The sequence below is a fragment of the Schistocerca gregaria genome, chromosome 8, assembly GCF_023897955.1.
Source record: "Schistocerca gregaria isolate iqSchGreg1 chromosome 8, iqSchGreg1.2, whole genome shotgun sequence".
NCBI lineage: Eukaryota > Metazoa > Arthropoda > Insecta > Orthoptera > Acrididae > Schistocerca > Schistocerca gregaria.
In genome coordinates this window covers 90116374-90138948 of record NC_064927.1, presented here as the reverse complement: position 1 = coordinate 90138948, position 22575 = coordinate 90116374, and the positions used below count along the sequence as shown (strand labels likewise).

General features: G+C 41.9%; 1 protein-coding gene across 1 annotated transcript in view; it reads left to right on the top strand.

Annotated features, from left to right (window-relative positions):
* The first annotated feature begins 611 nt into the window (after nt 1–611).
* LOC126285033 (diacylglycerol lipase-alpha) overlaps nt 612–22575 on the top strand; it is a 591792-nt gene continuing 569828 nt past the window's right edge. Inside the window, exons 1-2 of the mRNA XM_049984357.1 lie at nt 612–655; nt 750–961. Coding sequence (XP_049840314.1) covers nt 612–655; nt 750–961 — 256 coding nt within the window. The remainder of the gene's footprint in view (nt 656–749; nt 962–22575) is intronic.

Sequence of the window (22575 nt, the reverse complement as noted above, 5' to 3'; positions counted from 1 at the left end):
TGATGCAGGTTTTGTTGACCAATTATGGCACTATCTGTTGATCAATATACCCCCCCCCCCCCACACACACACACTTCGGAAGTCTCGTTGAGGGTTTGGGATCGTGATGACCATGCTGCTGGTATGAGAGTAGTTGACACAGGAAGTCAACTTGGCTGATTGAGATGGCCAGCCAAAAACGTTGGGTTTTGTTGCCATGTCTGGGTTCTTTGTGGCAGTCATACAGTCATGGAAGATTCTAACAGTAAAGACAGCGGACTAAGTGTATGACTACCTGCAGACTGATATGGCCATCCACAGTGCTGGTTGTGCTAGCAGTTTTGTGCTCGCAGTAGCAATGTTGATGATGAAGGTATTGACGACCAACTGTGGCACTACTTATTCATCAGCACAGCCATCCAATGGTGTAGATCTCGTTAAAGGTATGGCTCCTGGTGAGAGTGGTGCCTGGGCAAGATTTGTTGACAAAGGAAGTTACTGATAAACTGTGACCTTACCTACTGGCAGAGGTGGCCATCCAGCTGTTTTGGTCTTTGTTGACAGGTCTGGGATCCGCGTGGCAGTCCTACTGTTGTAGGAGAGAATAATGCAGTGGAGGTCATACATAGGTCATGGACCAATGTGACACTACCTGCTGTGATGACCATCTGACTCTGTTGGTCTTTGTTGACAGGTCTGGGATCCTGGTGGAAGTGTGCTGCTGTAGGAGCTACCTGCTGACTGAGATGGCCGTCCGCGTGTGTTGGCAGGTCGGGGATCCTGGTGGCGGTGCTGCTGGTGTGGGAGCTGCCGACGGAGGAGGTGTGCGCGCGCCAGCTGTGGCACTACCTGCTGGGCTACGTGGCGCTGCTGGCCGGCTGCCTGCTACTCGAGGCGCTCATCTCGGCCGTCGCCATGCGCGGCTCCATCCTCGACACCGAGGCGCGCGCCTCCATGCAGTACCTGCTCTACGTCAGGCTCGGTAAGGCCGCGCTCGCCCGCCCGCCGTTTTGGCTGTCTTGTTAGATTAGTCGTTGGTGTACATATAACCTATGACAAAAAGACGAATGAATTACCCGAATGTGAGGAAAATCTGTAGATATCACTTACATGTACAGACAAATAAATACACTACTGGCCATTAAAATTGCTACACCAAGAAGAAATACAGATGATAAACGGGTATTCGTTGCACAAATATATTATACCAGAACTGACATGTGATTACGTTTTCACGCTATTTGGGGGCATAGATCCTGAGAAATCAGTACCCAAAACAACCACCTGTGGCAGTAATAACGGCCTTGATACGCCTGGGCATTGAGACGGAGCTTGGATGGCGTGTACAGGTGCAGTTGCCCATGCAGCTTCAACATGATACCACAGCTCATCAACAGTAGTAACTGGCGTATTGTGCCGAGCCAGTTGCTAGGCCACCATTGGCCAGATGTTTTCAATTCGTGAGAGATCTGGAGAACGTGCTGGCCAGGGCAGCAGTCGAACATTTTCTGTATCCACAAAGGCCCTGATAGGACCTGCAACACGCGGTCGTGCATTTTCCTGCTGAAATGTAGGGTTTCGCAGGGAGCGAATGAAGGGTACAGTCACGGGTCGTAACACATCTGAAATGTAACGTCCACTGGTCAAAGTGCCGTCAGTGCGAACAGGTGGTGACCGAGGCGTGTAACCAATGGCACCCCATACCATCATGCCGAGTGGTACGCCAGTATGGCGATGACGAATACACGCTTCAAATGTGCGTTCATCGCGATGTCGCCAAACGAGGATGCGACCATTATGATGCTGTAAACAGAACCTGGATTCATCCGAAAAAATGACGTTTTGTCATTCGTGCAACCAGGTTCATCGTTGAGTACACCACAATGTCTGTGATGCAGCGTCAAGGGTAACCGCAACCATGGTCTCCGAGCTGATAGTCCGTGCTGCTGTAAACGTCATCGAACTGTTCGTGCAGATAGTTGTTGTCTTGCAAACGTCCCCATGTGTTGACTGAGGGATCGAGACGTGGCTGCACGATCCGTTACAGCAGATCCCTGTCATCTCGACTGTTAGTGATACGACGCTGTTGGGATCCAGCACGGCGTTCCGTATTTCCCTCCTGAACCCACCGATTCCATATTCTGCTAACAGTCATTGGATCTCGACCAACGCGAGCAGCAATGTCGCGATAAGGCATCACAAGAACGTTTCACCAGGCAACGCCGGTCAACTGCTGTTTGACTAGGAGAAATCGCTTGGAAACATTCCTCATGTCAGCTCGTTGTAGGTGTCGCCATCGGCGCCAACCTTGAAAGAATGCTCTGACAAGCTAATCATTTGCATATCACAGCATCTTCTTCCAGTCGGTTAATTTTCGCACCTGTAGCACGTTATCTTCGTGGTGTAGCAATTTTAATGTCCAGAAGTGTAATTACAATTTTAGAAAATCTGAATGATTTAGTCAAGAGAAAGAGTGTCACAAACGGAGCAAGTCAGTAACGTGTTGGTTCACCCCTGGGGCTTTATTCAAGTAGTTTCTTTCTGAAATTGTGGTCATCTGTTTGCCTGTAGATGTATATCACATCAACGAACCTCTGTCCCATTGCCATAATTTCTTCGTGATCCATATTTTTGTTTTTTGTTTTAAAGAACCTATTTCCAGTGTCTCATTTCCGTAAGTTTGCAGTTTCTCCGTGGCTGACGTGAAACAGCAGCGGGATGTGGGAGATAAGTGAGGACTTCCAGAATGAAAATTTCACTCTGCAGCGGAGTCTGCGCTGATATGAAACTTCCTGGCAGAGTAAAACTGTGTGCCGGATCGAGACTCGAACTCGGAACCTTTGCCTTTCGCGGACAAGTGCTCTGCCAACACCCCTCCCCTCCCCCCCCCCCCCCCCCCCTCCTTCCGAGACCACAGTGACCGGTCGCCTTGCCATTTATATGTGTATATATGTATTTTAAGGCTGGTAGGAGATACAGAAGTTTTATTATTCACATAACTATAGTACATCCTTATACATTTAACTGTCCTGGAAGGAACCTCGCTGCCTTCTTACCATACAGCATGAAATAAAGACAAAGTGGGGCCACCAACGGACTTAAACAAGTATTTATAGATATCAAAACAAAATTCAAAGAAACCTTCCATTGCTAGCTGTCATTCCTGGGTCGCATACTCGCGTAGCTTTCTTTAGTTGATCACTTTACTTGGTCGGTTCCACAACGACGGCACCGCCGCTCATCTTCGCTCACCCCTGGGGCTTTATTCAAGTAGTTTCTTTCTGAAATTGTAGTCATCTGTTTGCCTGTAGATGTACATCACAACCAACCTCTGTCCCCTTGCCCAAATATATGGCGGGTGCGCAAAACCCGTTCAGCCGGCCACTGTGGCCGAGCGGTTCTAGGCGCTTCAGTATGGAACCGCGCTGCTGCTACGATCACAGGTTCGAATCCTGCCTCGGGCGTGGATGTGGGTGATGACCTCAGATGTTAAGTCCCATAATTCTTAGAGCCATTTGAACAACCGTTCCCAGTCCTCCGCTGTTTCTGGAGCATCGGGAGGTTGTGTCGCCGTCCCGCTGGCCACCCGTGCATCCACTTTAGGCAGTTCTTCTGTATCCATGACCGTCTTCTGTGTACCCTGAAACGCCTGAGCATTGCCTGCTGGATCTGGTTGGTCGTTCTCTACCGTGAGGCGGCGCTTCTTCCGGCGTTTTGGTGATCGCTGTTTTCGTTGCCGAACCTCGGAGTGAGAGGTCAGATATGGCCTCTGGCTATTCGTGGGGGACGACGGAATCGTGCGCCGTCGAATTATCGACGTCTGTAAGTGCCTTATCTGATGGGGCCGCAAGCGGCTCCGAACAGAGGGCGTCCTGTGACTGCTGCAGGCGGTGCAGCGCAACGTCGTTCTCCCGTTACAAGTTGATCTCTACAGTCTGTCGGCCCTGGCGACCGGTCACAGAATCAGCAGATATTTCGAGTACGGCAAACCGACAATTTGAGGAGATTGAAGGGTGCCACTAACAACTCTCCTTGGTCTGGACGCTGTGCGAACAATCCGATACTTGAAATTTGAAATTTCCTTGCAGATTAAAACAGCGTACCCGACGGAAGTTGGTCGAAGAATTGTGGAAGAACTCGGTGTGTTGATGTCACGCCTTCATAAAAGCTGGTGGATGGCACTTTCAAGAACTGTTGTGAAATTAGTATATTGTTAAAGTTTTGTAGAGAATTAAAATTTTTACAAACTTTTGTCTACTTACTTTCATACCAACAAAAATTTAAAAATTTTCTTTTCGATTTAAAATTTTTATATTTTTGCTTTTCATTTTCAATCCAGTCCATTTAGGATCAGTGTTCGCCATCTCAAACTCACATTTGTGAACCACGATCATCTCTCCCGTTTGTATCTTCATCGGTCAAAACTATTTACAAAGCTGTCCCAAACCTTTAGTGTGAAAACTGATACATAGCAGAGCGTCGTAAATCTAGTATTTTCGACGTAAGAAACTAATGGACTGAACTGGATATTTTAGGCGATTTGACGTCTTGAAGAAGCAATGACTGTCAACCACGTCTTTGTAAAGTACTTGCGTTCCACAAGAGATGATTCCTGCCACATCATCGTTGATGGCGCTTGCTGCAGCAACAATACGCAGCCATCTAGCGGTGTGGCCATGGCGCAGTTTACCACTGTTAGCAGTTTATGGATGGACGTCGAAGGTGACTCACTGATCGTTACAGGAACTTACAGCCAAGCTTTTAATGTATGGTGCAGCAGGATGTAGTGTTGAAAGCCAAAACAATATACGCAGAAAAATTTCGGAACAGTTGTCATCGAAATTGGAAAAAGTTTTGCGAAGTGGGTGTAAACTGAACTGTACAAGACACCGAGGGCAAGGTTCCTCGTAAATATTTTTTCGTACAGTAGAATCTGAGATAGATATGGATAATATGTGTCACGAATCATAAAAAGAGCAACGCCAACGGCCTCGTGAAATACGTTCTTCGAAAAACACAGTGTGGTGAGTAGGCCTACTAGTGAAACACTGCTTACGCCCTTATCATGGACTCTGAAACTAAAGACGCCAAAGATTTGGAGCACTGATTTTAGTTCTGTCAATGGATTATTCAGCACAGTATTACAGTACCGAAATTTTTGCAGTTCGTATAGTTCAAGGACGCAGTCTTTTTGACCGTAACGGTATTTTCAATGGCTGCGTTTGGATTAGGGGAAATGCATATGTCACGTCTTTTTTCTGCTCACTAACAACGTTTATCTACAATCCGGTGATCTAGAATTGTAAAAGATTAACCAGTCGGATCTTATTTTAATGGCGCATGTTACCGGCGTTCGCTGAAGGTGTACTGCCTCTGTACGTTCCGGTACGTTTCAGTCTCGCGGCCTACGTCATCGCGTAATGCGGCGACGTAAGTCATGGGGAGGACAGTCGGAGGGGTGAGCATCCCGTGGCAGCAGTAACAACCTTAGCTGAGCACACTCAGAACGGATGTGCCCCTCCTTCCCACACCCAGAGCACGTCCTTGGTTGTCTGTCGTAGATGACAATCTCTGTACAACCGGCAGTGTACAAGTATGAGGGAACGTTTTTTCGGAGGTCGATCCGTATTTGTCGGACGCCATTGAGGACAGGGTACGTTTTGAAACTCGCCCATTTTTCAGCCACATGGGACAGGACCGTTTCGTAAGGACGCAGGGCGTCTGTCACCAATTCTTCTGACACTTCGAGTGGAAGCTGAGAGAAGTGGATCGTTCGTAGCCTCATGCCCGCGTGTTCGAGTGTAACCGCTCGAATGACAGAAATGAAGTCCTTTCGGTGTCGGAGTGGTAGTTCTTCACATGCCGATTCATTGATCAGCTTGACATAGACCACGATACTGACTATAGATAAGTGTATAGCAACTAGTGCGTCAGGATCGATTTTCACCTATTCCCGTAAATAACGTTATAACTGGTAAGCCTTCGGTGGAGCATATTCGTAACAAAACTAAATGTCAGTGTCGATTTGCGGAATGACAAGGCCATGATTAGTTCTATGTATTACCGCGGCGCACCGCTATACACTTACAGGAAACACCTCTCTCGCACACGTGCGGCAGGGATGCGAACAGCGTCCGAACCGCTGCGCTGTTGAAGGCTGACCGGAGCTATCCAAGCACGACTCAGGACCCGTCCTCACAGCCTCTCTTCCGCCCGCGAAAGGCAAAGGTCCCGAGTTCGAGTGTCGGTCCGGCACACAGTTTTAATCCGTTGGCAGTTTCAAGTGAGGACTTCTTTTCCACATTTCATTGTCGATTCTGATGGTGTCAAGTGGGTTGCTTGAAGGCTTTCAGTTGCCCATTGCAGCCATACACTGTACAGTACTATTCATTTATTTATTAAATTCGTAATTTTTGCAAAAATATCAGTCATTTTTACGTATTAATAAAATTCAAGCTACCCCAGCCTCCACCAGTTTTCAGGCACACAGTAAGTAACCGCTCTGTCCGTCGTTCACACTCAGAACTTAGCGATGATGTCACAATTTGTGGTGCACTCAAGAGAGCCACTAAAGCGGTAAATGCACTGTTGTTATTGCATGGGACGTACCTAGAAAACACGTCCAGCAAAGTTTCTTCGCAACTGAAAATACACTTTGGAAGATACTCGTGTTTTCTCGCTGTGTCTTATGGCGGGTAGGCAATGGCGCTGCAGAGCTGTAATGCAACAGTAGTGTGTGTTTCATATACAGCAAGCACTCCCCGTGCTCATTTAGATACAGTTTTCAATTTGATCAAGTTTTTCTGAAAGGGTTAATTTCGCTAAATATTCTAAAACGAGTTTAAATTAACTTCCTTTCGTTTCAAGTCCTCACTACATACTTTAGTATGTTGTGCGTTATAGAAATTCTTAGGGATCTGTGGTTCTGTAGCTACTTAAAGTTATTACTGTAGCTGTAGCGAAGTCTTTACGAGATCTTTCAGATCCCACACCACAGCCGTCCATGTCACGTCTTTAATAAATTCCTAAGGGTTTCGTTTGCTGACTAGTATGACATCCGCTGGTCCTCACTCACCAAGAGATCTCCAAGTATTAAAAAATTGTCAAGCCTTAGCAGGGACTTAAATGTGAACAATGCGAGTGAACTGGTTGGTCAGATGAACTACTTGAGGTGAAAACAGTCACGGGCGAGTTGAGGCCGGATGCGCCATTCTGTCCACCAGATGAAAGCTGCCGCCCTTCTCCGCCAGACGTAAGACGACGTGGTGCTGGCGCGCCGTCCTCGGGCTGATCTGCTCTCTGTCTCAAAAACCGTGTCATGTGTTATGTCTCAAGATTTTTCTTCGTGATGGATAGCGGACTTACGAAGAATCTACTAACTAGATTTTGGACCTTAAAATTTGTGGGACAGCCGAAGCGTTGTAAACATTATAAACTTTGTGCCGTCCAAAGTCAACATACATTGGGCGATGAAAGTTTTGCGATACCCTAAATATCGCGTCGGAAGTGCTTTGGCCCAGGGTAGTAGTGCAGCAGCTCGACGTGGCGGGGACTCAACGAGTTGTTGGAAGTCCCCTGCAGAAAAACTGAGCCATAACGCGCCTTAGGCCGTCCATAACAGCGAAAGGGTGGAAGGGGCGCTATTGTGTGCACGAACGGAGCTCTCGATTATGTCCCATAAGTGTTTGATGGTACTCGTGTCGGGCTTTCTTGGTGGCCAGATCATTTACTCGAATTGTCCAGAAAGTTCTTCAAACCAATTACGAAGTGTCACGGGAACCTGAAGTCTATGAACTGGCTACAAATGGTGTCCAGGTAGCCGAACGTAACCATTTCCAGCCAATGAACGGTTAAGTTGGACCAGAGGACCCAGTCTATTCTATGCAAACACAGCACACACCATGACGTAACCGCCACCAGGTCGCACAGTGCCTTGTTGACAATTGGTGTCCATGGCTTTGAGGGGTCTGCACCATACTTGAACCCTACCATCAGCTCTTAACAACTGAAGTCGGGACTCATCTGACCGGGCACGGTTTTCCAGTCGTCCAGTGTCCAGCCGCTATGGTCACGAGCCCCGAAGAGGTTCTACAGAACACGTCGTGCTGTTAGCAAAGGCACTCGCGTCGGTCGTCTGCTGCCATAGCCCATTAATGGCAAATTTCGCCGTGCTCTCCTAACTACACTACTGGCCATTGAAATTGCTACACGACGAAGATGATGTGCTACAGACGCCAAACTTAACCGACAGGAAGAAGATGCTGTGATATCCAAACGATTACCTTTTCAGAGCATTCACACAAGGTTGACGCCGGTGGCGACACCTACAACGTCCTGACATGAGGATCGTTTCCAACCGATTACTCATACACAAACTGCAGTTGACTGTCGTTCCCTAGTGAAACGTTGTTGTCATGCTTCGTGTGAGGAGGAGAAATGCGTACCATCACGTTTCCGACTGATAGAGGACGGATTGTAGCCTATCGCGATTGCGGTTTATCGTATCGCGACATTGCTGCTCGCGTTGGTCGAGATCCAATGGCTGTTAACAGAATATGGAATCGATGGGTTCAGGAGGGTAATACGGAACGCCGTGCCGGATCCCAACGGCCACGTATCACTTGCAGTCGAGATGACAGGCATCTTATCCGCATAGCTGTAACGGATCGTGCAACCACGTCTCTATCCCTGAGCCAACAGATGGGGACGTTTGCAAGACAACAACCTTCTGCACGAACAGTTCGACGACATTTGCAGCAGCATGGACTATCAGTTCGGAGACCGTGGGTGCGGTAATCCTTGACGCTACATCACAGACAGGAGCGCCCGCTATCGTGTACTCAACGACGAACCTGGGTGTACGAATGGCAAAACGTCATTTTTCGGATGAATCGAGGTTCTGTTTACAGAATCATGATGGTCGCATCCGTCTTTGGCCACATCGCGATGAACGCACATTGGAAGCGGGTATTAGTCATCGCCATACTGGCGTATTACCCGCCGTAATGGCGTGGGGGCCATCGGTTAGACGTCTCGGTCACCTCTTGTTCGCATTGACGGCACTTTGAACTGTGGACGTTTCATTTCAGATGTGTTACGACCCGTGTCTCTACCCTTCATTCGATCCCTGCGAAACCCTACATTTCAGCAGGACAATGCACGACCATATGTTGCAGCTCCTGTACGGGCATTTCTGGATACAGAAGATGTTCGACTGCTAGCCTGGCCAGCACATTCTTCAGATCTCGCACGATATGAAAACGTCTGGTCAATTTTGGCCGAGCAACTGGCTCGTCACAATACGCCAGTCACTACTCTTGATGAACTGTGGTATCGTGTTGCAGCCGCATGGGCAGCTTTACCTGTACACTCCATCCAAGCTCTATTTGATTCAATGCCCAGGCGTATCAAGGCCGTTATTACGGCCAGAGGTGGTTGTTCTGTGTACTGATTTCTCAGTATGTATGCAACCAAATTGTGTGAAAATGTAATCACATGTTAGTTCTAGTATAATATATTTTTTTCAATGAGTACCCGTTTATCATCTGCCATTTCTTCTTGGTGAACCAATTTTAATGGCCAGTAGTGCATAGATGGGTCTTTCGCGAACTGAAAGATCTAAAGGAACAGTTCACCAAGGTGATCGGAAGGAGCGAGGAACGAATGCTAAGGAACGGTCTTTCATAGTTAACTCCGGTCGCGGCTTTCTACTCATAGTTCCCTGGAGCGGGAAACGGTCGGTCTCGTTCCCGCAACGGCACGTCAGCCGGTCTCGTTTCAGCCTCGGTCCCGTTCCCGTCTCTGCCTCTGCCTGCCTCGGCCGACTGCTCCTAGTTAGTTCGGTATCCGAGCTGTTGTTCGTCTCGTTCGCTGTGCACTCCCATTCTAGATCTGTTTCAAACCTTTCTTGCACTCTGGACTTCTGGTTCTTTTCGTGTTGCATTCAGCGTCTACGACCGATATTTAAAATGTGTTTTATATTTACGTAAATCGCAAAAAAATTACGTTGTATGTAACACTTACATATTTTCAGGCAAAAAAAGGGCGTATCAGCTTACTTCATTATTTACATAAACAACAGAATACATACTTATAAAAAGGAAACTTTTTTTGTTATTAGACATGCAAAGAAGTTAGCACGGCACACACGAGCGACTATTTTCCATCTTTTTTTGATCGGAGGCTAAAACAGCATGTTCATTGTTATGGAAGGCAGACAGACTTACAACCGAATGAAGCCTGTGCTTCATAATCGAGTGTCTTGTCTCATATCTTGTAAATAGAATATGATAACTTCTACAATATTATTTCAGTGGTACAGGGTGGGGCACGAAACATTGGCCCGACTACCAGACTCCTCATTGTCGCCCACCAGTCGTCATCTATTGTTTCTAAATTGTTGTCTGCATTAGCTTATTTCTTATTTCTTTACCGCCTAATTGTTACACGTTTATCTAGTCTGCTCGTAGCGGTCAACAAATCGTACTTAATTGGCGAGCAGTCTGTACCCGTGAGAATGTTTTTCGTGTGCCACCTTATATTATTGCACTGTGATCAGCCACAAAACGCTACAGTTGGCTAAACGAGAAACTTTGCGCAATCACGGAAATTACTTCTTCAACTGCGTGTGAATTCTTTAATGAATAAAAACTCTGTATTCTAGGGGAGAGGCAAGTGCCCCCTCTTGGAGCCTTCCATCCTTCAGTCACCTATGCTACTAATTTTCAATTTTTCAAGAGAACCATACACCATGCACAAATGAACGGTGGACGAGTAAAAATGAACGGTCCCCATTGAACTAGTTTCCAAACATGAACGAGTTTGCCCACATCTAGTCCTAACGGATACGTTCGTCGTACGTTCCGCATTGATTTCTGCGGTTATTTTACCCAATGTGGCTTGTCGCTTGGCACTGACAAATCTACGCAAACTCCGCTGCTCTCCCTCCCAACGTGAAGCCCTCGGCCACTGCATTGTCCGCGCTGAGAGGTAATGCCTGAAATGTGGTATTCTCGGAACATCCCTGACACTGTGGATTTCGGCATACTGAATTCCCTGACGATTTTCGAAATGGAATGTCCCGTGCGTGCAGCTCCAACTACCATTCCGCGTTCAGTGTCTGTTAATTCCAGTTGTGTGGCCAGAGTCAATTCAGAAGCCTTCTCACATGAATCATCTGAGTAGAAACGACAGCTGCACCAATCCACTGACATTTTATAACTTGTGTAAGGAATAATATCTCCATCTGTATATGTTCATATTGCCATCAAATGACTTTGTCACCTCAGTGTGTACTGCCTTGTGGCCAGTGGATTCTTTTCTTATTACGGGCCTTTATTTGAAATTTGTTTTTTTCAAGAGTCTACTTTAGAGAGAGCTTTTAAATGAATATCGCCGAAATAACCTTCTGCTTCTCTCTCAGCGATACCTCTGAATTTGCATAGCGATGGAAGAAAGTGTGTTGTATTAATAGAAAGTTAAAATCATACCCATACATAGGAGTTGCGACAATAAAGTAATGAGACTGATGTGAAAAAAAATGTTACTTACCGTTTTAGTCAAGTTTAGTGTTGTCTCTTTCAAAGTAGTCCCCTTCTGACTGCACACACTTTTGCCAGCGCTTCTGCCATTTATGGTAACATTTCTGGAACTCATCTTCTGTAATAGCTTCCAAGACTCTCGTCACAACTTTTTGGACATCTTGTGTTGTTTTAAAATGGTGTCTCTTGACCGCCGTTTTGAGTCTTGGAAATAGAAAACTGTCGCACGGAGCGATATCTGGTGAATAAGGTGGCTGTGCTAGTACTGAAAATTGTTTTGAGGTTAAAAATTACTGTACTGACATAGCAATATGGGATGGCGCATTATCGTGATGCAGAATCCAATTATCAGCAATGTAGCTACAGACACGAAGAACTCTTTTACGAGGTCTTCCTAAAATTTCATTGCAGTGATATTGGTAAACAGTTTGTCCAGGAGGCACCCACTCTTTATGAACAATTCCCTAGGAATCAAAGAAGCACACAAGTACAATGGTCGTCCACTGAGGTCTTCAACGTTCGTTCTGCCTTCACTAAACATTTCATGCCAACTGAAAACTTGAGCGCTTGATAAAACCTTCTCTCCAAAAGCCTTCTGACGCTTACCGTAAGTTGTCGTCGCGTTTTCACCCAATTTAACGCAGAAAGAAATGGCATACAGTTGCGCAATATTATGTGGTTCCATTTCCGTGACGAGAGACACAAAGACGTGTTAGCTTACTACATCACAATTCACGACTGAGCAGTTGCATCGATGTGCCGCTTGGACTAGAAGCAGCTTAGAGACCAGGGTCAAAGATATTGTGCCTATGCAAGCCTGTAGGGTTGCCACATCTAGCAAAGAAAACCAGTCTCATACCTTTATTGTCGCACCTCGTATATTGATTTAATTCATGACATGTTCAGTAAACTGGTTGGTTTGCTTATCAACATTCGATGCACATCATACGTTGATGCGTTATCAACGTTCCACCATCCAGTGTTCCGGGTGTTCTTACCATACCAGCTCATGCGCCGTCACTTCAGTGGTCCAAGCCACATTAAAGACTTCTCAGAACTGCTCTTAGCCACTAGACTGAGTTTGACAGTCCGAGCTGCATCCTTACGATACATCATTTCATTCATTCCTAAACATTAGCTAAACACAAACTGCGAATTACGACATTCGTACAAACACAGAATTAAAAATTTACTTAACATTATTGGTTTGCACTATTTACATTATTTATTGTCCTTTTTTATTGACTCCTGAATAATTTTGTATGGCCTCTCATATAGTTTATAAAATTTCTTAATCCCCATATCTGAAGTCTTTCTCCGTGCTTTCACTAAAGATTCTGGCTTTCTTCCCTTTGTTATACTTCTCCTGTTTCTTTTCTGGTTTTCCTTTTACACTGTTTAGTGCTAACTGTGTGATCTGATCCTACGTCACTTGTGTCTTTGGTGCAAATGTAATGATTTCTGTAAACATAATTGACGGCCTTTCACCAAACATGACGTCGTTAGGTGGAAGTTTAGTACCCGAATGTGGTGATTCATTCATCATTTTCTCGAAATTCTTTACATATGTTCCCCATCTTGACTGTTTCTGAGCACAATAGGCTCTGAATAAAGGATCTAGCTTCTTCATCACTCACTTATGTTATCTGTTCTTCCTTTAATATATCCTGCCATACTTTTGACGAAAATTGAGGGCCATTTTCACTAAGGACTTGTTGTGGCTTTCCATTATTTTTAAAGTAATCTCTTCTCATTATACTTGCTATGACTGATCTTGTACTGTTTCTCGAAGGATACGGTTTTACATACTTAGATACAACATCCAAGATTAGAGATGAGATTAGATTAGATTAGATTAGTTTTTCGTTCCATAGATCCGTGTTGTGGAGATCCTCATGGATGTGGAATATGTCACCTTACTTTCTTTTAAGCTGAAATAACAATGCTAATAGTATAAATATATACAACACATCATTTGTTTCTATTAAAAAAATCGTCGATAGAGTAGAAGGAGTTGGCCACTAGTAAGTCTTTCAGGCTCCTTTTAAACTGATATCTATTTGTAACAATTTTTTATGTTTGCTGCCAAATTATTGAAGATGAGTGTTCCTGAGTAGTGGACCCCTTTTTGAACTAAAGTAAGTGCTTTTAAGTCCTTGTGCAGATCATTTTTGTTCCTGGTATTGTATGTATGAACTGAGCTGTTTGTTGGAAAAAGAGATGTATTATTTAGGACAAATTTGATTAAGGAGTAAATATACTGAGAGGCAGTAGTTAGTATAGCCAGTTCTTTGAAGAGGTTTCTATAAGACGTCCGTGAGTTTACTCCACAAATGATCCGTATTACACGCTTTTGGACTCTGAAAACTTTTGTTTGACTTGAAGAGTTACCCCAAAATATTATACCGTATGACATTATGGAATGAAAGTAGGCAAAGTATGCAAGCTTTTTCACTTTTATGTCGCCTATGTCTGCTAACACTCGAATTGCACATACAGATTTGTTAAGGCGTTTCTGCAGTTCTGTGGTGTGCTCCTCCCAACTGAATTTATTATCAAGTTGTAATCCCAGGAATTTAAGACTGTCAACCTCTTCTATCTGCTCCTCTTCATACCTTATGCATATGCTGGGTGGAAACCTCTTACAGGTTCTGAATTGCATATAGTGAGTCTTTTCAAAGTTTAATGTCAGTGAGCTGGCTTTAAACCATTTATTAATATCCATGAAAATATAATTAGCTGATCTTTCTAGAACTACACTCAACATACTATTTATTGCAATACTTGTGTCATCTGCAAACAAAACGAACTCTGCTTCTGGCAGTGTAACTGATGAGAGATCATTAATGTACACAAGAAAAAGCAATGGCCCTAAGATGGATCCTTGTGGGACACCACATGTAATTTCTTCCCATTCTGATGATGACTGATGACTTAATTCACTAGTCCCTTGCACTGACACCCTTTGTTTCCTGTTAGCGAGGTATGACTTGAACCATTTTCCAGCACTGCTCGTGACACCATAGAATTGTAATTTATTTAAAAGGATGTTGTGGTTTACACAATCGAATGCCTTTGACAAATCACAGAAAATACCTGCTACTTGTAACTTGTTATTTAATGAATTAAGTACATTTTCACTGTAGGTATAAATAGGCTTTTAGATATCAGAACCCTTCAGAAATCCAAACTGTGTTCTTGATAATATGTTATTTGTGGTGAGATGGTTGAGAAGCTGCCTGTACATTACTTTTTCTAAAATTTTTGAGAATTCTGGCAAAAGTGAAATTGGTCTGTAGTTTGGTGGCATCTCTTTATCCCCTTTCTTGAATAGAGGCTTAACATCTGCATATTTCAGCAAGTCAGGAAATGTCCCAGTTCTAATTGACTGGTTACACGAGTAACTTAGAATTGTACTAAACTGACAAAGCTAATAACACATATCCCCCTCCCCCTCCTTAGCTGTACCAAAACTCACAGCAACTGCTTCTACTGCAGAAGTTGGAATAACACTATACATTATCCCTTTTATCTGTTGACTTGAATCTTTAATTTTCTGGCACGTTTTACATTTGTGTAGTACTTTTCTCGTCCTCTTTTTCCATGTCATTTAATATACATGTTTCTGTAAGTTTGTTTGTACACACTTTCGAACCATAATGACCATATGCGAGATGAGTGTACTGTGTAATATTCTCAATGACATGTACTGGCACTCGTAACTTCCAATCACTTGTTTTTTTATTGACCCTACAGATCAACACCCGTCTTCGGTTATATAATACTTCCGCAAAGTATTCTTGTATCTCACCCCCCATTTATTCTTAATAATTTTTAGAACATCAGCATAATTTTCTTCTCTCCTCATATCTTTCAAAACTCTCTTCACATAGCATTCAGATGGAACATTTTTAACACCAATATATGGACATCTTTCCCACTGATGTCTTTGAAGTCAGCTTTATCTATGCCAATTAGTAAACGAGGTAACGTATCTGCCACAACATATTCCTTTTCAGGCTGGTATCTAATCACAAAATTATGCTCTGGTATCAATACATGACACTTTGTAAGTCGACCATGACTCAATTTACAGTCTTGTAAAAATGACAATGCTTTATGATCTGTGTGAACTTCAACATTTCTGCCCAGCAAATAATTTCTGAATTTATCAAATGCCCACACTTTGGCTAAAGTTCGGTACTGCTCTACACACATCCAACAACAGTGATGGTAAACAAGTGGAATATATGTTCACACAGATGAAATATCTTAACAGAAAGTTCCTGTTATGTGTGCTCTACAAACCTTCCAGAGGAGGCAGTTTTTCCTGCTTCGAAATGCTCTTAAAAGTCTCGAATCGGCATATGGTCATATAGTTGTTGCTGATGACACTGATATAAATTTTCTATACAGCGGTCAATCCAGTGAAAAATTTAAGCGGATGACTTCTTCTTCAAATGTGTGGCTATTTCAGCTGGCTCCTACCCATCACACGAACTACTGTCACACTCTCATAGAGGTATTTGCAACGAAATCCCCTCACAGAGTAATTTGTACTTCGCAAATATATGCACGTTGCATATACACCCTTGACATAATTTTCGTGACATACTCACTAAAATGTCTCAAAAAGAACACCGCAGTTGACTGCATTCCGAGACTTCAAACATATTAATTTATCTGAACTTTCAACATAGGTGCAAAAAGTAGTTCGGAGACATCTTCGATTCCTTTCTCGCAATAAATGTAAAACAATCATGGGTTTACTAATAACCTTACCCAACTGTATGACAAACACGCCCCCTTAAAGATAGGACAAGAAAGAAGGAAACCCGCACCCTGGATAAGTGAAGAACTAAAACAGCGTATGAAGCTGAGACACTGCACATAAGGCGCATAAGCTATACCACACTCCTGAAACCCTATTGCTTACAAGCAGAAACAACAGAAATAGACCAGCTGTCGTTTGGAAAAATCTATATGTTCTTCTTATAGGCAAAGTAAAAGCTGCCGATGATCCCATTGTCCGAGCCAATGAACTGAACTGATACTTCAAATTACCTACAACGACAATTGAATCACAAATGGGACAGAGACCACTGATTATATTTTGGAGATAAACGGCTGCAGCCACGAAAATCTCTTTCTAAAGCATGTTACTTGCAACGCCGTCAAAAAAGAAAAGCCCTCATCCATATCAGATCAGCATCTACTGGACACGATGACATCACAGTCTAAATGTTGCTCATTACTGACCCACTACTGTCCACTATAAAACATGTCTTCAGCTGCTCCTTAACCATAAGCGTTTTCTCTGAGGCCTGGAAACAAGGACTAGTTAAGCTGTTACCTAAAAAGAACACTGCCGCAGTACTCTGATTACTGAACTAGGCTTAAGAATATGTAGTCCACAGCCTGCAAACAAACTACCTGACTACAAACAACCTACTAGACGAATACCAATCAGGCTTCTGTAAACACTGGACCACTATATCTGTCTTAATAAAGGTAACAGGTGACACGAAGTTTGCCATGATTGCTAATTGACTACGACATTTTACTTGCCAAATGTAGCAGCCTAAATTCCTCACCAAATGCAGTGAAATGGTTTTGCTCATGCCTGACGTCTTAAAGTCACACTGGAAGCAGGTAGTATCAGGTGTCACGTAGGGTTCAGTATTTGGTCCCATACTTTTTTCATTGCATGTAAATGTTGTCATCAGTCTTCTCCCATCCCAAATACCGCATGTATGGTAGCGACTTCCAGCTGTATCCTAGTGCAAAGTCTATAAACCTGAAGACAGCTGTCGAGAACCTTAGTACCGACGTGTGTGCACAATCAAAATGATGCAAGGTGTAGGTTCAAAGCTCAACCCATCCAAAACACAAGTGGTACTGGTTGTCATTAGCCCGAAATATCACAATCTCTACCATCTGCGACAAATATCAACTTCTTGTCTGCTCAGAGTCTAAGAACAGTAATAGATGAAAATCAAAATTGGACTGAGCAGGTTACTGCAATGTCCAAGACGGTATCAGTATCTCTCCATGCCCTACAAAGATATAAAACGCTCTTCCTTCTTGACCTGTAAAATGAACTTGTACAAATACTTATACTTACTTTCTCAGGAAAGCTCATTGCGCTTTGAACTGGTTATGTCTACTCGTGGTCATTATATTCATATTATGTATACTTTTGTTCATTATAACTATGCACAGCTATCCTGGATACGTACAGACAAGTGCAGAGATTTCCATACCCTCTGTCTTCTCTACTGTTTTATCAGTGAATCGTGTTCCTCATATCTCTCCTCGACAGTAATGCTCCTGTCTGAACATCACGGTAAGGAACACCTGTTCTCATCAGAGCAAAATCCTTTCTGTCCCACTCCATTGTTTGGCAGTTTCTCAAATTCCTTCTTAGTAGCAGGAAGCTAATTCTGGAACAACATTCCACAGTATATTAGAGAACTATATATCATCTCCAGCTTCAGAACCATCAATACAGTACTAAAGCAACAATATTATTGTCCCTGTACACACTCGTTACTATTTCACATCCCTCTTTCCAACCTTATTATTATTATTATTATTATTATTATTATTATTATTGTCACGTTTAGTGTCTTCTGGAGCTGCAGTAATATCATTAATGCCAGTATTAACTTTGTTAGTTCATAGTCAATATAATTTACTCACACTAGGTCTGCAGGCACTCATATTTTCTAACTAGTTATCACACTAAGCCTCTTATTTTCTTAGGTAACTATGATGTGATACATACTGTATGTGTCTAACCCTGGTTCAATGTAAGAGACGACCTTATGAACTTAATAAGACCAGGTTAAATAAGTAAACAAATAAAATAAAAATACTTTTTCTGTTAAAAATATTGTGTTTCCCATTTATTCAGTACTTGCCTCATGAAAGTAACTGTCTTTCATACACATCCATCTGAGGTCATTATTTCTTGAAACATTTCTGCTGCAACTCTGTAGTTTAAATTATCTGTAGCAAGGCATATGTCTTAAGAGAAAACCAAATGAGCTAGCCTTATTGTTTCATTTACTTTAAAAAATTCCTGTTTACATTACTGTATCCATATCCAAGGAGTATTTTGTCTAGTGAGTTACAATAGCCTGATGATTTTCTATTTTTAATGAAATATAACATAATCCAAGGAAAGATTTAACCTGTTTTTTTTTTTTTTTAAATTTCTGGTCTTTGGTGCCTCCTTTATTGCATGTATCTTTTGAGAAATTGGCCTGATACCATCTGCTGAAATGCTGTATTTCAAAAATTCACTTCATTTCGATCCACATTCCGACTTTTTAATGTTAACTTTGATATCATTATCAGAAATTGTACTCAGCACCTGATCCAAAACTTCATTATGTTCTTTCCAACTATTTGCTGGCATCAGCACATCATCCATGTAACAAGCCACCTACGATAGTAATTCCTTTCCTAGTGTGCTATCTAATATTCTGATAAATGGTGATAGAGATATATTTAGCCCAAAGCATTACATATTAAAATGATAATACCGACCCAAGTAAACAGAAGATGTATATTTTCTATGTTCTTCAACCAATGATAACTGGCACAAACTGGCCTTCAGATCAATACTAACTGGTCGTAATCTGAATATTATTAAACTTTTGAACCAGCTCCTCTAATATTTATGATCTATCCATTTGGGAAATAACAAGTTCGTTTATTGCTCTCGCTTCCAGGGTTATTCTTACAGATCCATCTCTCTGTCAGACCAATACTAATGGACTACAAAACTGACTTCTTTCAATGACTTTCTAATCCAACACACATGTAATTCGTCTATTGCGTCCCATTTTGCTATATTAATACTATATAATCTCAGTTTAAACGGTCTATGCTCTTTTACTTGGATTCAGAAGACATATTCCCTCCTTTGACCAGGCCGATATGGAAATAGTTTTACATGTTCCTTCAATAACCTCCTAATGGACTCTCTTCCATCAAAACCTATACTTTCCACTTGCCCTATTTTTTAGTAATTATATCATCAATAGTTTCTCGAGATGCCATTAAGTTTAACACCAGTCTACAAACATCAGTTCCACTATTCTCATCTACATTATTTTGTCACAGATCTTCGTCACTAAACGTGCCACAAGTCATTATCCCCCCATCGTCTTCATTTGTGTCACCTATATCTGTGTTATTCAATTCCAGATTCCTCAGGATAATCCTTAGATTTATTTTTTAGTACTTTAACATGAACCTCACTCTGTTTATCACTTGGAATCACACATGCTGTAAATAACAGCTTATCTTCGTCTCTACCAATACTTACCTTAACAACTCTTTTTGCAAAATCTACCTTTTCCAACTAGTTAATCCCAAAAACTAATTCAGTGCCCAATCCAGGAATAATCATTACATTCATATTAAACCTCATATCTTTAATATCAATTAGCAACACCCCTTGCTTCTTTGTTGCCTTACTTTTAGCACCAATGACTCCAATAATTCTCACTTTTTGTAATTCTCACTTTATCTTCAAATACAGCTCCTCACCTATTGCACATACTAGAGTATCTAACCCTGCTGTACCATATAATTGTACCTTTAATGTTGTCTGATAATTTTCGTTGACCTCCTTCTCCTTTTCAAATGTTAAGTCTTCCTTAATGACATAAATTTAGTCTTATCCCAAATAATTAATATTGCCATGCCCTTGTTCAAAACAGTTCTTAACTGGATCTCTCCCGGTCTCTCCCTGTCAATTTCTCTCCTGCCACCTAAATATTCTGGCCTTGTCCTTTCTACATCATCTCTCACCTCTCTTTGACATTGTGTATTATTATTATGAAAACTTCCACAGTTTCATAAACATCCACCTCTACCTCAAGCAGGTGGTCACTCATAATGTTTCGTACAATTTTCTCTGTGTGTGTTATCTTGATCATTCCATCTTCACCCATTAAATCTCCATGTTTCTCTTTGTTGAATTCCATGAAACAATGAATCCAGCTGTTCAGAAGCATGTAATATCCTGCCAACACTATCTTTCTGGGTTCCTAACAATTTTTCTTACACACCTCCAGGTATTTTGACCAATACAATGTAAATTAAATCCCTTTCCTCCAGAGTTTCTCTCAACATAATTTGGAACAATTCTTTATTATTTTAACACCCACAATCAACAAAATGTTTTCGTATGAAAATGTCATTGTGTGCATTATTTTGTGCAGTGTGTGGTCAATATTGTTTAATGAAGGCACTTACAAATTCATCACATGTTTTACAAGAGGAAAGCGTTCCCATTTCCCATGACAATACTTCAAATTCCATTCTACTAATGGCACGTCCGATTTTCTATTTATCATCCCATCTTTCTGTCATGCCATAATTTAGGTAATACAGTCTCAAATTGATGTACAAATATAACAGGACGTATTAAAGTTGATGTTGCAAGTGATGGAAACTGCATACCAACAAGAAAACTCATCAGTTGCACCAAAGTGTTCTATTCCAATCCAATCCAATCCAATCCTATTCCTGCAAATAGCAAACTTCTAAGCATTCTCTAATGCTGTTTTCAACTTGAGTATCATATTGATTAACTCCTGCCTATTAACATCACTATTTTAGTTACAGATTCTTCAGTTCCATTTACCTTTTAATAAATTCACCCATTCTATCGTGACACTACAATTTGAAATTATTTATTTCTTGGGTGCTGTCAAGTACTATTTTATTTATCTGGGTAATTCCATCATTGAAATGTTTTATACTGTTATGACAATACTGAACAATATTATCTGATATTTTTTACTTCATCAACACTAAATGTTATTTCACTTATTTGATCATCATATTCCTTGATAATATTTTCATTGAAGCTAATCCTTGCTGACAATCCCCAATAAACTCTACAGCGGATCGATTCTGGTATTTGTCCTTTGGTTTTCTGCGCGAATCACGTTTTTCATGCCTTTCCCTTCAGTCATAAGTTTAAACAATTCAATCCTGCTTTTTTCATTCTTCACTGTACTCCAAAATGCGCACGTCATCCTATGTCCATGCCTCCACCCTTCGAATTTCGTTTTAAGTGCCAATTCTTCTGTCATAATAGGTGTAATACGCTGTAATATGAAACATCAACTAACGCCAATTCAGTTCATCGAACAGTTTCTAAACTATTTTTCTGTTCATTTTTCACCGAAACTCAAACTGTTCATATAAGGACAGTTCAAAAAATGTTTCCTGCTACTATTTATAGTTTTCCCAAAAAATAAAATCACTAACGTAGATTTGCAGTACGGTTTCAGAACTTATACTATGTTCGAACATGAGGAATTACCTCGAAGAATACGATTTATTGACACACAACATGGATTCAGAAAATGTCATTCTTGTGGAATGCATCTAGCTGTTTATACTCATGAAGTAATGAGTCCTATAGACATGGGACGTTAAATTTATTTTAGATTTCCAGGAGGCTTTCGACACAGTTCTTCTAACCGAACTGCGTGCCTATAGAATATAGCCTCAGTTGTGCGACCGGATTTTTGATTTGCTGTCAGAAAGGTCATAGTTCGTAGTAATATACTGAAGATCGATTAAAACGTAAGTAATATCCGGCGTCCCCAAAGGAAGTGTTATAGGCCGTCTATTGTTCCTGATCTATATTAACGACATAGGATACAATCTGAGTACCCGTCTTAAATTGCTTGCAGATGATGGTGTCATTTACCCTCTTGTAAAGTAATTAGATAAGCAAATCGAATTGCAAAATGATTTTTGATAAGATATCTGTATGATGCGAAAAGTGGCAATTGACTCAGAATAAAGAAAAGTGTGAGTACTAAAATAAATTCGCTAAATTTTAATTACGCGATAAGTCACACAAATCTGAAGACTGTAAATTCAACTAAGTACTTTGGATTACAGTTACAAATAACCTAAATTGGAACAATAACATAGATAATGTTGTGGTTAGAGCAAACCGAAGACTGCGGTTCATTGGCAAAATACAGAAGGTGCAACAGATCTACTAAAGAGACTG